Source organism: Colletotrichum truncatum, assembly GCF_014235925.2.
Source record: "Colletotrichum truncatum strain CMES1059 chromosome Unknown Contig_0002, whole genome shotgun sequence".
In the NCBI taxonomy this organism is placed as follows: Eukaryota; Fungi; Ascomycota; class Sordariomycetes; order Glomerellales; family Glomerellaceae; genus Colletotrichum; species Colletotrichum truncatum.
This window is the reverse complement of record NW_027222399.1, coordinates 4,154,369-4,169,902: the sequence shown is the minus strand read 5'-3', so window position 1 is coordinate 4,169,902 and position 15,534 is coordinate 4,154,369. Positions and strand designations below refer to the sequence as shown.

At 37.7% G+C, this 15,534-nt stretch overlaps 4 protein-coding genes across 4 annotated transcripts; 1 reads left to right on the top strand and 3 right to left on the bottom strand.

Annotated features, from left to right (window-relative positions):
- Positions 1–483: 483 nt before the first annotated feature.
- On the top strand, positions 484–2,139 carry CTRU02_204075 (transposase; the record flags this gene model as incomplete). Its single annotated transcript, XM_070204314.1, has 2 exons — positions 484–854; positions 891–2,139. The coding sequence occupies 2 exons, from the start codon at positions 484–486 to the stop codon at positions 2,137–2,139; spliced, it is 1,620 nt and encodes a 539-aa protein (XP_070062077.1).
- A 4,782-nt stretch (positions 2,140–6,921) lies between these two features.
- Positions 6,922–7,974, bottom strand: CTRU02_204074 (mutator-like element; the record flags this gene model as incomplete). The annotated part of the gene is made up of 1 exon (XM_036731904.2): positions 6,922–7,974. One exon carries the CDS (start codon positions 7,972–7,974, stop codon positions 6,922–6,924), a length of 1,053 nt encoding a protein of 350 aa, XP_036576464.2.
- Positions 7,975–8,481: 507 nt separating this feature from the next.
- On the bottom strand, positions 8,482–9,471 carry CTRU02_204073 (mutator-like element; the record flags this gene model as incomplete). Its single annotated transcript, XM_036731903.2, has 2 exons — positions 8,482–8,785; positions 8,843–9,471. The coding sequence occupies 2 exons, from the start codon at positions 9,469–9,471 to the stop codon at positions 8,482–8,484; spliced, it is 933 nt and encodes a 310-aa protein (XP_036576463.2).
- Positions 9,472–12,146: 2,675 nt separating this feature from the next.
- Positions 12,147–15,515, bottom strand: CTRU02_204072 (reverse transcriptase domain protein; the record flags this gene model as incomplete). Its single annotated transcript, XM_070204313.1, has 2 exons — positions 12,147–14,036; positions 14,142–15,515. 2 exons carry the CDS (start codon positions 15,513–15,515, stop codon positions 12,147–12,149), a joined length of 3,264 nt encoding a protein of 1,087 aa, XP_070062076.1.
- Positions 15,516–15,534: the final 19 nt, after the last annotated feature.

The window sequence follows — 15,534 nt, the reverse complement described above, 5'->3', positions numbered from 1 at the left end:
GACTATATAGATATAACCTTATAAGACATAGTTAGTATTAATAATACTAGTTTTAAGGAAAACTAAGAATAATAAGATAAGATCTAATACTTAATAAAAATCTTTTAATACTAAGAAATTAATCCTTATAATAATAACTAATAACTATATTTCTTTAAGATACTAGCTAAGAAGAGGAAAATATATTTTAAATCTTCTATCTAAGCTAACGACTACCTAATCCTTAACTTAAAAGCTAAGAAATATTATAACTTATTTTAAAGATAATATATTATTAATAGCTATAAGCTATACGTTATTAATAAATATAAATATAAATTCTACTTACGTAGATAAAGTATTAAGCTTATTACGTAAGTCTATACTAAAGTCGAACTACCTATAACGTACATGATAAGCGAGTGAGACAGACAAGCGAGTGAGACAGTAAACCGCGACCGTCGCACCTTGACGCGACCGGCACCTTTTCCTCTACAATAAATCATGGAATCAGCTAGTATTGAAAGAAGGTTACAAATTGCCCTTCAAGCAATGAGAAATGACCCAAAACTTAGTGCTCGGGCCGCAGGTGCACTCTATACAGTCAGTCACGCAACATTAAGCCGGCGACTAAAGGGAATAGTCTCACGACGCGACAGCATGCCTAATTCACGGAATTTATCAGATTTAGAAGAGAAGACAATAGTTGAGTATATTCTCGACCTAGATGCGCGATCATTTCCTCCCCGGCTGAGTGGTGTGGAAGAAATGGCCAATCGACTTCTCGTAGAGCGCGACGCGCCTCCAGTTGGGAAGCGCTGGGCTTCTAATTTCGTCAAGCGACAACCACAGCTTAGGACGCGTTTCTTTCGCAAGTATGACTATAAGAGAGCTTAATGCGAAGATCCAGAGGTGATTCGTGGCTGGTTTTCGCTTGTGAAGAATACAATTGCGAAGTATGGTATTGCTGATGCTGATATCTACAACTTTGATGAGACCGGCTTTATGATGGGCGTTATTGCTTCTGGAATGGTTGTTACAAGTGCTGAAAGGCGTTCAAATACGAAGATGACACAGCCTGGCAATAGGGAATGGGTTACAGTTATCCAGGCTATTAATTCCCAAGGGGAGAGCATCCCGCCATACATCATCGTTGCAGGCCAGTATCACCTCTCAAGCTGGTATACAGAAACCTCTCTTCCGGGCGATTGGGCTATTGCAACGTCTGAAAATGGATGGACAACAAACGAGAGAGGTATTGACTGGATCAGACACTTCGACATTTATACAAAACTACGTACGTCTGGGAAATATCGCCTCCTCGTTGTTGATGGTCATGAAAGTCACCACTCCGCAGCCTTCGAGCTCTTTTGTCAAGAAAACAACATTATTACACTGTGCATGCCGGCTCACTCGTCTCATCTACTTCAACCCTTAGATGTTGGTTGTTTTCAGCCGTTAAAGAATGCCTACGGTCGGCAAATTGAGAATAAGATGCGGCGAGGCACAACCCATATCTCGAAGGAAGATTTCTTTGCAGCATTTCACGAAGCTTTTAAGCAGTCTTTTACGAGGAAAAATATCCAGGGAGGTTTCCGAGGAGCTGGACTTGTCCCTTTGAATGCAGAAAGTGTTCTCTCAAAGCTGGATGTAAAGTTCCGAACGCCAACGCCTGAGGAGGGGGTCCCTCAGACACCAGACCCTTGGATCTCTAGGACGCCGAGCAACCCAAGCGAAGCAAGATCACAGTCTACTTTTATTAAGAGTCGAATCTCACGCCACCGAAGCAGCTCTCCAGCATCAATTTATAGTGCTGTGAGTAAGCTAGCCAGAGGGACAGAAGGACTAGGGCATCGGGTAGCATTACTAGAGTCAGAGGTTCAAATCCTTCGAGAGGAGAATGCAATATTAAGTCGGCGTCGAAGGGCTAAGAAAACACGTCTACAGAAAGGAGGAAGTCTTACTATATCTACTGGAGAGGATATACAGTCGCAAAGAGAGGCAGACACGCAACTACAAGAGGAAACGCGACGGAGTAGTAGTCGCAAAGTGAGGTCTGAGACGACTCATCGTCGGTGTGGCGTATGCGGGAATACAGGCCACAACGCGAGAACATGTCAATTTATTGAGGAAACATCCGAAGAACAGGAATCCGAGTAGTATTAATCAATCTAAGATTTCTTGTTATAGATTTCGATATTATTGTCGCGAAGGTCTGGTTTACTGTCTCACTCGCTTGTCTGTCTCACTCGCTTATCATGTACGTTACTATATTAAGTTATATTAAAAAATTAAAGTCTTTTCCTAGCTAAAGTATTTCTACTTTTTGTCGTCTTACTTAATTACTTAAGATTGCTTAGTCTAGTTTTAAAGTTATAGCTTATACGTTTTATTAATTAAAAGGTTACGATATAAAATACTTAAGCATTATAAGAAATATAGTAAGTATACTTATTATAGTCGTTCTTATAATACTATTAGTATTGCTATCTATATTTATAAGTCTTCTTTCTTACTTATATCGCGTGTTTTACTAAATCCCCTTAGTAAATCGCTTACTAGATAAGTCTAGTCGTCTTAAGCGTAAAGAAATAGCTAAAGAAGAGGTATTTAAAATAAAAATTACTACTTTATATAAAGCGTAAGCGGAAATAAATAAGTTATTAGCTTATCTTAAAAGGTTACGTAGTAAGAAATAAATAGTATTTAAAAAAAGATAGTTAGTAATAGATAAACTTCTTATAAAGGTAGTCTAAGCTCCTAACTTTTTAAGTCTAAAGTCTTTATAATAATAAGTTTATAAGTAGATAGTTATATAGACTTAATTAACTAAGATACGGTATTATAAGGTAATAATTTCGTAGCTTAAGTTATTATTAGCTTTTTATTTTTTTAACTATTTTAATTACTAAACGTTGTTTTTACTATTTTAATACTTCGTATCCTTTCGGTAGTTATATATTACCTTAGCTTATATATTTTTCTTCTTCTTAATATTTATATAGTTTTTCTAAAGTATTTTTTAAATATTTTACTAGTTTTTATAAATTATCTTTATATCTATAGCTTTTCTATTTAATAAAATATTCTAATTAATAGTCTTTTATTATATAATAGTCTAAAACTTTCTCGACTTTATATTTAATATCGTTAGTATCTATTTTAATATAGTTGCTTATATATAAACCTTTTAGTATTAGTTTAAGAAGTAAGATATAAAAAACTAAGTAATATTTTATAATTTCTAATAGTTTTAACTTATAATTAACTTTAGAAATTCTCTTAGTAATTTCGAAAGGTTTTAGTTTTTTAAAGTCGAGTTTATTACTAAGTTATTTCGTTTTAATATTACGTCTAAAGAGGTAGGCGCTATCTCCTTTTTTAAAAGATAGTCTTTTTATTTTTAAACGGTCTACGTATTTTTTATTCGTTATTATACGAATTCTAAGTCTTTTAATAGGTTTTCTTAGATTTTCTTAAGTTTCTTAATATCTATAATAGCTTTTATTACTATTAAACCTTATTAAGGTTTTCTATATATAGTAAGGTTAAATCTATAGTTAAGAAAAAAAGGTAATTCTTAAATACTTTCTCCTACCATGCTATTATATATAAATTATATTATAAGTAGTAACTTAACCTAATTATCTTATTTATAGTTAATATAATATCTAAGATATATTTCTAAAATCTAATTAATTCTTTCTATTTATCTATTAGTTTATAGATAGAAAGTAGTATTAAGTTTATACTTTGCTTTTAGTTATAAGATTAAGGATCTTTAAAACTTAGATATAAAGACAAATCCTTTATTAGATACGATTTCTTATAATAGTCTATATTAGCTAACGATAATTCTAAGGAAGGTATATACTAAATCTTTAGCTATACTTAATTCTAAGTAAGGTATAAAATAAGTATATTTAGTAAGTTAATCTACTATAACTAGTATACTATTATATTTTACTTTAATAAGTAGTTTTTTTAATAATAATAGCTTAACTATAAGTCTAGTAAAATTAAGTACTATAATATAAGAAGTATTAGTAATAGCTATAATTCTTTATATAGTTTATATCTACTAAGCTTGTTTTTAATATAGACTTTATAATCCTTAATTACTTTAGCTATATCTTTATAAGTAACTTATTTATTATAATATTATCTAATTCTTTTCTAAGTTTTAATAATACCTTAGTAGCTATATATAGGTAAAGTATAGATTTTTATAATCTAATCGTAAGTTATTCTTCTAGTCGTACTAGTCTTAACTTTTTTACTAATTATTAAGAGTTTCTATACTAATATAAGTCTTCTATCGTATTTTTTAAAGATAACCTAAGTTTCTTTTAAAACCGGAATTATAAAGTCTAGTCGTTAGCTAAAAATATTAGCTTTATTATTTTCTAATCCTTTACGATAGATAATTTTAAAGTTAAATTCTAATAGGAATTCTAACTATTATATTTATTACTTATTAAGTTTTTTAGATATTATAAAATATACTAGGTTTTTATAATCGGTATAAACCTTAACTTAATACTTAGTTTTAAAAGTTACAGTTTCTATTCCTTAAATACTTTAATAATTACTATAAGTTCTTTATTATAAATTTAGTAATTAAGTTTTAGTCTTAAAAGTTTCCGAAAGTAAAAAATATATAAGTATAAAATACCGTCTTTATCTTATTACCTAAGTTATCTTTTTATAGTAAAATCCGAAGCATCGGTTTCTAACTTAAAAAGTTTCTTAAGGTTTAGGATTATAATAATAGGTTTTAAGCTAATATAGTCTTTTACCTTCTAAAATACTTCTTATTATTTTCCTAACTATTCTTATAAAACCTCTTTCTATATAAGCTTAGTAAGGGGTAATATCGTCTTAAAATAGTTTTTAAGGAATCTTTAGTAAAAGTTAATAAATCTTAAGAACGCTAAGATATCTTTAAGGTTTTCTAGCATAGGCTAATCCTTAATAGCTTTAACCTTGTTTACTAACATTTTGATTTATCTAGGTATAATAGTAAATCCTAAGAACTCGACTTTTTATTTATAAAAAAGGCTTTTATCTAGTTTTATAAATAGTTTAGCTATTTTTAATACTTTAAAGATTTAATAGACGTATTATTTATATTTTTTAAGTATTTTTAAAAATATAAATATATTGTTAAGATAGACGATAACTATCTTATCTAAGTATTCCCTAAGTATATAGTTAATAATAGTTTAGAAAGTAGTAAGTATGTTAATAAGTCTAAACGGTATAACGAAAGTCTTAAATTATCCTTGCTTTATCTTAAAAGCTACTTTTTATTCGTCTCCTTTAGCTATTTAGATAAGATTATAAGCTTTTTTAAGGTTTAAGGTAGTAAACTATTAAGCGTTATAAAGTAGGTTTCGTAGTTCCGAGATTAAAGGTAATAGGTAGTAGTTTTTAATAGTAATATTATTTAATTTTTAGTAATCTATATATAGTTATTTCTTACTATTTTTCTTTAGTATAAAGAGTATTAGGTATCTAGCTAGTAATATCGAGGGTTAGATAAATCCTTTAGCTAGGTTTTTATCTAGCTATTTATCGAAAGCGTTTATTTCTTCTTAATTAAGGGGGTAGACTTTACTAAAGGTAGGTTTATAACCTTCCTTAAGTTCGATTTTATAATTATATCTACTATATTCCGGTAGTCTAGTCTTAAGCTTTAATATAAAAAGCTTACTATATATCTTATATTTAATAAATATCTTTAATAGTAAGTTTTTTATAACTTTGTTAATAGCTATCGTAGCTCGCATCTTAGTATATATATCTTTCGTTTTAAGGAATAAGCTTAGTCTAGTTCTTTATATTATTAGTAATCTACGTAAAGGCTTTTATAAATACTACTTAGAGGCTAGATTATCGTATATAATTAAGCCTTTTCCCTAGTCTATCTAAAAGTTATTTTTTCTTAGCTATAAGATTTTAATTATAACCTTATATTATCTTATCTTAATAATATTAAGCGTAATATATTCTTAATAGCTATAATAAATTAAAAAGAGTAGTATAGTTTCCGAATTAATAATGCTTTTACTATACTTAACTTTTTTCCCTTCTACTATATTTAAAAGGTAAAGGTTTTATTTCTTATCTTATAATATTTCTCTTTCTTATATTATTCGTAAGGATATAAAGTTTCCTTAAGCTTCTAAGTCGATTAAGGCTTTTATAATATAACCTCTTAGGTTTATTATAATCTTAAGATATATATCGTTTATTATAGTTATATATAAGGACTTTTCCCTAAAGCCTATCTCTTATCCTTCTAAGAATAGCTTTACTTATTTTTTAACGATTTCTTTCCCTTACGTTTGTTTTTTTATAAGATAGCAAGGTTAAGTATTTCTTTAAATAGTCTACTAAGTTATTATAATAGTCTCTATGCTTTAGATTTATCCTTATAATATACCTTATAAATATCCTAAATATATTCTTCTTACGATATTATCTTATCGTATTAGTATCTTATTAAGTATTTATAATTGGGAATTGATAGGGACGCATCACGAATTAATAGGGACGCATCATCCTTAGGGACGCATCACATTCTAAGGTTGTGATTAGCTAGAAATTTTGGTGACCCACAGGTACAAGTCGGCGAAGGCGGTGAGGCCAGCGTTGCTAACGCCCCACCTTTTCACAGCCATAAGAGGCCTGCCTCCGTTTCATAGACATAAAGCCGGCCCGCCCTACTAGCCTACGTTTCTTGGCTATTCCTCCCATTTGAGATTTGCAAAACCATCTAAACGACCGCTTTTGCAAATCTCAAATGGTAGGTCTTTTTCTTCCCTTCTAAGGAGGAATTGGGTTTTATCAAACTAAACTGAAACGGCTTTTATAAATCTCAATTGATTTCTACTTCTATTTCCTCTTATATAATAATAAAGAATGCCCCCCCTACCCTCAACGTTTGAGACTCTCATCACTACTACTAAGTAGTTCCCATTGACTCCTCGTCCTACGGATGCTTGCCTGTAATCTTCTTCCATTCGAACGAAGGCCAGTTGATCGGCCAGTACTAAGAGTAGTTACTTGGCTTCGTGTCTGCCGCTGGGAAGAGGTTGGCGCCTGGCTACTGGCTGTCTCTTGTGTAAGCCTTGCTAAGGTGGTCCTATTACGGCTTCCTGGTGGTCTGCCACGCCTGCGCCCTGCTGCTAATTGGCTAGGTTGTTGACTTTGTAGTTGGCTGTGTGATTGTCTAGCTAGCTGGTTGCTTGATTGGGTGCTATCCCTTAATGATAGGGATGATGGGACTGGCTGCATTGAGTTCTTAGGTCTGCCACGGAGGTTTCCTGCAATCTTCGGATCAAGGATCCGTCGATATGGATCCTGGGAAGAAGACTCCCGCAGCCGCCATCGTGGGTGAACCTCATCCTTCATAAACTGTACCCCATCTACAAGTTTAGAGTAGATCTTATGGCAGCATGGGATACCATACTCTATAGAGACAGTACAGTCCTCTGTGCAGTCTCTAAGAGGCGCTGGAAATGGATTTCTACCTGTTGGTAGAGCCTTCTTTGCCAGACGGTATTGCTTCGTAATCAAACCAAGACACTGCGATGAGAGTATTGTTCGAAGCTCCCCAAGGTACTCAGATCTGTTCCCTATAAACTCACGGCTTGTGAGGATCTCATCCTGTGCACAAGCTTGCTTGAAGCGAACCTCTTGATCCTTAAGCATATCCTGCATCACATTAACTAAGTGATATAGGTGGCTAAGTCCATTAAGAAGATAGCCCTTGATGTTGTTGTTGCTTGATTCCGTCCCTGAGGTTACACGGATGCCGAAGTTTCGGTACTGGCGAATAGAATAACGTGCCCACTGCTCCCTTAGTGGTAGATATATTCCATGCAGGTAGTTCAGAATAGGCCGTTGGTCCTTAAACTCTTTGCAAAGGTTTGCCCATGCTTTCCTAAAGGCATCCTCTGTCTCAGCAAATAGAACCAACTTCCACATTATAAGAACCCCCCGGTAGCTATGTAGCGTAGCCCCATCTACTGAAGTATGGATATAGGCATGGTCCTTATCGCTAAGTTCGGTAACTGGTTGTGGAGCTAGATCGTCTTCTTCAGACCCACTACTACTAGAATAGCTCTGAAGCCACTTCTGCTTGGCTTTAAGCATAACGTTTGAGTTGATATGGTGAATACAAAGCTGTTGTTGCATATTCGGAAAGTATTCGTTAAGAGCTGCCTTCATCTGTCTGTCGTAGTCGGTGATAATAACATCTGGTTGGCGAATAGAGTTCTGATTAATGAGTTGTAAGATACTCTGCGATAAGAACTGGAACCCCTCTAGTCTCTCATTATCGATGAGACCAAATGCTGCATTGAATACCGATCCAAGACATGTTTGCCCTGTAGCTTGGAAGAGTGGAAGCTTGAAGCGATTGGTGTTATAGGTGTTGTCAAAGCTGATAACCTCGGGGAACCGCTTCCACATCCGGAGAGAGTATGGAAACGTCTAGACAAGCCTAACAAGCCGATTCGGCTCATCATCCGCCCACTTCACAATATAAGGGATCTCCCGCTCATCAAAAAGCTTGATTAGAGCTGTAGTTGGTGTATATATATTAAGCTTTTCGCGATTGATTCGGGCTCTAGCGTTATAGATATCCCGCTGGGTGAAAACAGATTCAGGAAACTGCTCCTGAATAATAGTACCTACGTCGCGTGCCCGAATACCAACCCGCCGACTAGTAGTCTCAACTGCATCCTTAATAGGCTTAGTCAACCTCCTATAGGCTGGGTGTGCAGATGATGCTAAGCTAGGGATATGATTATGCTGGCTGTGTATTGGGTTGGAATGCTGACGTAAAAGCCATTTCCCCTCCTCTATTGCTTCAGCAATAATTTGCCATTGGCAATCACACTTCCGAGATGCGCGGGCTCGGATGCCAGCACCTCTACCTCGCTTTGGTAGCCCAAATCGATCGCAACGAAGTATATAGCGAATTATACATCCTTTACGATAGCATCTATTATACTTTGCAATCCCAAATCCATGCTCTTTTGCAAATTTATTAACTCGGTCGAGGAGGGTTTTAATTGTTGCTTCTGGTTCGCTAGGGATCGGTGGGTTTGGAATAGTTTCGGGGGTAGGTGATTTCGACCTTTCGCTTGTAGTAAGGAATAAAGTACTTGGAGAAGATGGTATCGCTATCACTTCTGGGCTTTGTCGGGGAGGTGAATAAGGTGGAGGAGGAGGAGACTCGCCGATTGAGGATATGTCTGAAGGGTGTGGTGAGTAGCCCCAAGCCTCACGATATCGACGAACGCGTTCACATTGTTGGAGGAGAGCACGCGTAAGACGTCGGTTTGTCCCAACAACCTCTTGAATAAGGCTTAGAACAGTAGAGAACTGATCTGAAGTAGGTTGTAAGGGTTGATTTTCAGGTTGTAATACTAATTGGCTTTCTTTTGGTTGACGTTCAGGTAAAATTGTACGCTGCATACGTATTGTCCCCTTTGGAAAGGAACATAGAAGATATAATTCATCTCCCTGGGGGTTGTAGCTTGTGTCGGAATCTTGCTGTAATTGTTCAGGTGGAATCTCAGAGATTAGGTCAGGTTGACCCTCACGATCGCCAGCCCCATAGAATTGACTGATAGTGGCATCACTACTAACTGAGATAGCACGGCGTTGGCGCTTGGGAGAAGGCAATTGATTGTATATACTAGAGCTGCTGGGTCGGCGACGCGATTGGGGCCTTGATTGACTTGTAGAGGTAGACATCTTGACGTTGTAAAGGAGAATAAATTGAATATGTCTAATGCGCTTTCGTAGTTATGAAGGGATGGGCTAAGAAGATAAGAAAGATACTTCATTAGATGATGGCAGAATTCGGATGCACTAACAATAAAATTTTGAGCCAATCACAACCTTAGAATGTGATGCGTCCCTAAGGATGATGCGTCCCTATCAATTCGTGATGCGTCCCTATCAATTCCCATAATAAATTACTAACTTAGTTTATCTAAGGTTATTAAGTTCCTTTTTTACCTTATTATATTTATCTAGGTCTTAGAATAAGGATTTAAGTATATACTTAAATCCTTTAAAGCTATCGAAAATATTATAAGTCTTTATATTATAGTCTTTTAACGTTTCGTTTTATTAGTAATTTTTTAAAAACGGTTTAAACTACTAAAAGGCTTTCCTATCTAAGAAGGTCGAAATATATAAAACTTTCTTAGACTTATTTCTAAAGTTAAAATAGTAAAAGTTATAATAATTCTTAAGTTAAATTAGGAATCTTTTAAGTTTGCTAAGAGTATTATTATACTTACTTAAGGTATTAAAATAAAGCTTTTCTTATCTATTTATAAAGGTTTAGATAATATTAGTAATACTTTATAAGGTATAGTTCTAGTTTAGGAGTTTTTAGTTACGTCTTTTAAGGTTCTGGATAGTAGCTTAGAATTACTTAAAGACTATAGCGTTTAAATTAAATATTTCCTAAAGTCTCTTAACGTTACGGTTATTCTTATAAACCTAATGCTAAAGTTCTTTATTACTATTATCTTCTTCTTCTTTAGATTCTTCTTTTATATCCTTTATTTCTTCTTTTCTAAGTTCCTAAGCAAGGTTCTTAATAGGTGCCTTCCCCTTAGAGGAGTTAAGAAAAGTAGTAGGAGTTTTAGTAGTACTAAATAAAGATATCTTATTAAGGTATTATTTATTAGTTTCGTAAGGTTAACTTACTAAATAAAAGCAATTAAAGTATTACGGCTAGTTAGTAATAATAAGGTTTCTATTAATAGAAGTTAAAGCTACGATACTAATAATAAGTCTTATATTATATATAAGTATATTATATTAGTAGATTAAAGGCTAGGGTAAGGTAATTAGTTTTATACTAAGTAATAAGGTATAATAATATTATAAACTATAAGCTAAACTAAAAGTTATTAAGGATAAATTATAAGTTAATTACTAAAGAACTATCTAAAAGCTTTTAAGTAAGTACTTAAGTCTTAGTTTATATATAAGTCTTAAAGTAAGTATTCTAAGTAGCTTTAGTAAGCTGTTACGGCCAGCTATCTGACAGTAGGGTTCTGCTAACAGAAGGTGCAGTAAGAGACTAACACTGGTTCGTAGAGGTCGTTCTGGTAGATCGTAGGGTTAGGGTAAGGTGATCAGTCTTACACTATGGTAACGAGGTTCTTAGTATTCACAATACTGAGAGGTAAGCTGAAAGTCATTCGAGGATGAATCACAAGTTGATTGCTGAAGAACTATCTAGAGGGCTTGAGCAGATGCTCAAGTCCTGGTCTATATACAAGTCCCGTTTCCCAATGTCTTGGAGAGTCTATAGAGTCGCTCGTCGACTCTATCGACTCTCTTCTGATTGGTCCTTTACAGGAGTCTACAGAGTCGCTCGTCGACTCTGTCGACTCTGTCCTGATTGGTCGATTGTCACGTGACTTGTAACGTAGTTCTTCCTTGCCGAGAGGTTTACCCTTGTTCCCGTGATCCTACGTACATATGTCCTGTCGTAGCCGCCCGACCCAGTGGGTCTGTTAAGTGCATCTGACGGGTCGTAACATCAGGTCTCCCCTCGATGGTCTTGTCCTCAAGGCCAACATAAGTAGGTCGTGGCTTCCCAGGTTGGGGAGTCGTCAATCGTGCTTCCTTGTTTATTCATGATGCTGACATCATGTCAGGTCGCGTTCAAAAATCCAAATCAAAGAACCCTGTGGCTTATAAGGAACTTAGCCAGCTTGTCGATTTGTTCGGGTTCATCATGCCTGTCCCTTGTTCCGGTTGCGCGGCTGCCGGTGTCGACTGCGTCGTTTCCGAAGTTAATTCTTCTCGTTGTTCGCGTTGCGTTGCCGATAAGCATTCTTGCGACATTCACGGTCCTTCCGCGGCTTCCCTCATTCGGGTTCGGCAACAGAAAATAAAAATTGATGATGAGCTTGAGAAAGCTGAAGAAGAGCAGTTAGCTCTTATGGCGAAGATTCGTCGTTTACGAAGGCGTCGCAAGGACATCAATCGTGAGGCGACTGATCTCATTCGATCTGGTTTGCGGCGTGTGGAGGAGGTTGAGAATGAGTATCGTTCCGAGGTTCTTGGTTTGCAGAGTGCTAGCTCGGAAACTGTGGGTGCACTTCATTCCCTGGGTGCTATTGGCGTTGTGGATTGGTCTGGCGTCGGTTTGGACGACTGGGGTCCAGAGACGTCCTCTGGTGCCAGTATTGTTGGAGTTCTTCCTGAGCGTGTTCCAGGTTCTTAGCTGGTTCCCACGAATCGTCTTCGTGTCCATAGTTTTTCCACTTAATGAAGTATTCTGTTGTTTCGTCATTCCTCCGGTGGTCTAGAATGCGTTCTACTTCGTATTCGGTGTCATCTGTTTCCACAATGATGCAGTCTTCGGTGTGTGTACCGTCCGGTGCTGGTTCTAATAATGAGACGTGAAAGACTGGGTGACATTTCATTGTTTCCGGTAGTTTCAACTCGTAGTTGACTTCGGAAATTTTCTTCGTGATTTCGAAAGGTCCTAGTTTTTTGAAGTCGAGTTTGTCGCTAGGTCGTTTCGTTTTGATGTTTCGCCGTATGAGGTAGGCGCTACCTCCCTCTTTTAGGGGTGGGCCTCTCACCCTATGTCGGTCGGCGTGTTTCTTCATTCTTTGCCGTACGAATTCGAGTTCTTGGGGTAGTTTTTGTTGGATTTCCTTAAGTTTCTTGATGTCTGCTACTGCTTTTATCGCGGCAGAGCCGGTTCGGGGTTCTCCATAAGCGGTAGGGTTGAATCCATAGTTGAGGAAGAAAGGTGATTCTCGCGTGCTTTCTCCTATTGAACTGTTGTATGCGAACTGTGCGGTTGGTAACAACTTGACCCAGTTGTCCTGGTCGTAGTTCACATAACTCCTTAGGTACGTTTCCAGGATCTGGTTGATTCTTTCCGTTTGTCCGTCGGACTGCGGGTGGAAGGCAGTGCTGAGGCTGTGCTTTGCTCCGAGCTGCGAGATCAGGGATCTCCAGAACTTGGACGTAAAGACTGATCCTCTGTCTGATACTATTTCCTGGGGCAGGCCGTGTTGGCTGACAATGATCCTGAGAAAGGTGTATGCTAAGTCTTCTGCCGTGCTTGATTCCAAGTATGGTATGAAATACGCGTACTTCGTGAATCTATCCACAACCACTAGTATACTGTCGTACTGTACTTTAGTGAGTGGTTCTCTCGATTTTGGTAGTTTGACGATAAAGTCTAGAGAGATTGAGTGCCAGGGTGCTGGTGGTGCTGGCAATGGTTGTAATTCTCCATATGGTTTGTGTCTGCTGGGCTTACTTTTTGCGCAGACTTCGCAATCCTTGATTGCGTCAGCGACGTCTTTTCTTGTTACTCGCTTGTCGTGGTGTTGTCTGATTCGTTTCCAGGTTTTCGTAACTCCTTGGTGACCGTGAGCGGGTGCGCTGTGTATCTCCCTGATCTGGTCGTGTGTCATTCTTCCAGTCGTGCTGGTCTTGACACGGTCGCCGATCATTAAGAGTTTCGCGGCGGGTACGAGGTCGCCATTGTCTTTTTTGAGGATAACCTGAGTTTCTTCTGGGACTTCGTCCTTGTAATCGGGTCTTCGGCTGAGCGCGTCTGCTCTGCCGTTTTCTGATCCTTTCCTGTAGATGATTCTGAAGTTGAATTCTGAGAGGAATTCTGACCATCTGATTTGTCGTTTGTTGAGCTCTTTCGAAGTGGTGAAGTGTGCCAGATTCTTGTGATCCGTGTATACTTTTACTTCGTACTTTGTTCCTGATAGTTGGGGTCTCCATTCTTTGAATGCGTCGATAATTGCCATAAGTTCCTTATCATGGATCTGGTAATTCAGTTCAGGTCCTTGGAACTTCCTTGAAAAGAATCCACAGGGGTGTAGGACTCCGTTCTCGTCCCTTTGGCCTAGCTGCGCTCCTTCAGCTTCGTTCGAAGCATCCGTTTCGAGCTCGAAGGGCTTCTCAGGGTTCGGAATCTGGATGACGGGTTCCGATGTGACCTTGTCCTTGACTTCTTGGAACGCTTTCTGTTGTTTGTCTGTCTATTCCCAAGGTGTATTTTTCTTAGTGAGTTCGGTAAGAGGCAATATCGTTTTGGAGTAGTCTTTGAGGAATTTTCGGTAGAAGTTGACAAATCCTAAGAAGGATAGTATGTCCTTCGGGTTTTCTGGTGTAGGCCATTCTTGCACAGCCTTGATTTTGTTAGGGGACATCTTGATTACGCCTGGCGTGATTGTGAACCCTAAAAATTCTACTTCCTGTTTGTGAAACAGACTCTTCTCTGGTTCCACAAGTAGCTTCGCTTGTTCGAGTGCTTTGAGAATCTCGTGGACATGCTTCTTGTGTTCTTCCAACGTTTTGGAGAATATAAGGATGTCGTCGAGGTACACAACAACAGACTTGTCCAGATATTCCCGTAGTACTTGGTTGATCATAGTTTGGAATGTAGCCGGTGCGTTGGTGAGTCCAAATGGCATGACTAACGTTTCAAACTGTCCTCTTCTCGTTCGGAAGGCTGTTTTCCACTCATCTCCTTCTGCAATTCGGATAAGGTTGTAGGCTCCTTTAAGGTCCAAGGCTGTGAACCATTGGGCCTCGTAGAGTAGGTCTCTTAGTTCCGATATGAGGGGCAGTGGGTAACAGTCTTTGATCGTAATATCGTTGAGTCGTCGATAATCGACACAAAGTCGTTTCTTCCCGTTCTTCTTTGGTACGAATAGTACGGGGTATCCTGCGGGTGATTTCGAAGGTCTGATGAATCCTTTCGCAAGATTTTCGTCAAGCCATTCGTCTAAGGCTTTCATTTCTTCTTGGTTGAGTGGGTATATTTTGTTAAAGGTGGGTTCGTGTCCTTCCTTAATTTCGATCTTGTGATCCCACTTGCTGTGTTCCGGTAATCCGGTCTCGAGTTCTGGTGCAAAGAGTTTGCTGTAGACCCTGTATTCAACAGGTATCTTTGACATTGGATCTTCCGTGACTTTGTCAATCGTCGTGGCTGCTAGCGTCCTAGTGCCAATGTCTTTTATCCTTAGCATCAGGCGTGGTCTTGCTCTGGTTGCTGCTAGTAATCCGCATGAGGCCTTCGTCGAGTGCTTCTCAGAGGCTGGATTGAATTTTATTCGGCCGGTAACCCAATCGATTTGTGGGTTATGTCTTCGTAGCCATGGAATTCCGAGGATAACGTCGTGGTTTCCTATCTCCGTGATGTCGAGGCTGATAAGCTCCTGATGGCCATGGTAGAGCAAAGGGAGTTGCGCTGTCTCCTGATCAATGCTGCCTCCGCCATACTCGACTTCTTTCCCTTCCACATTCCTTAGTCGGTAAGGGTTTTGCTTCTGATTCCATGGTATTTCTCGCTGTTGCACTATTCGGGGTGCGATAAAGTTTCCTTGGGCTCCTGAGTCTATCAGGACCTGTGTGGTGTATCCGCCCAGGTTTACTGTGATCTTCATTTGTGCGTCGTCGTCGAATGTAGCATATAGGGACTTGCTGGGGGAGCTCGCCATGTGTCCCGGACAAGGCGGC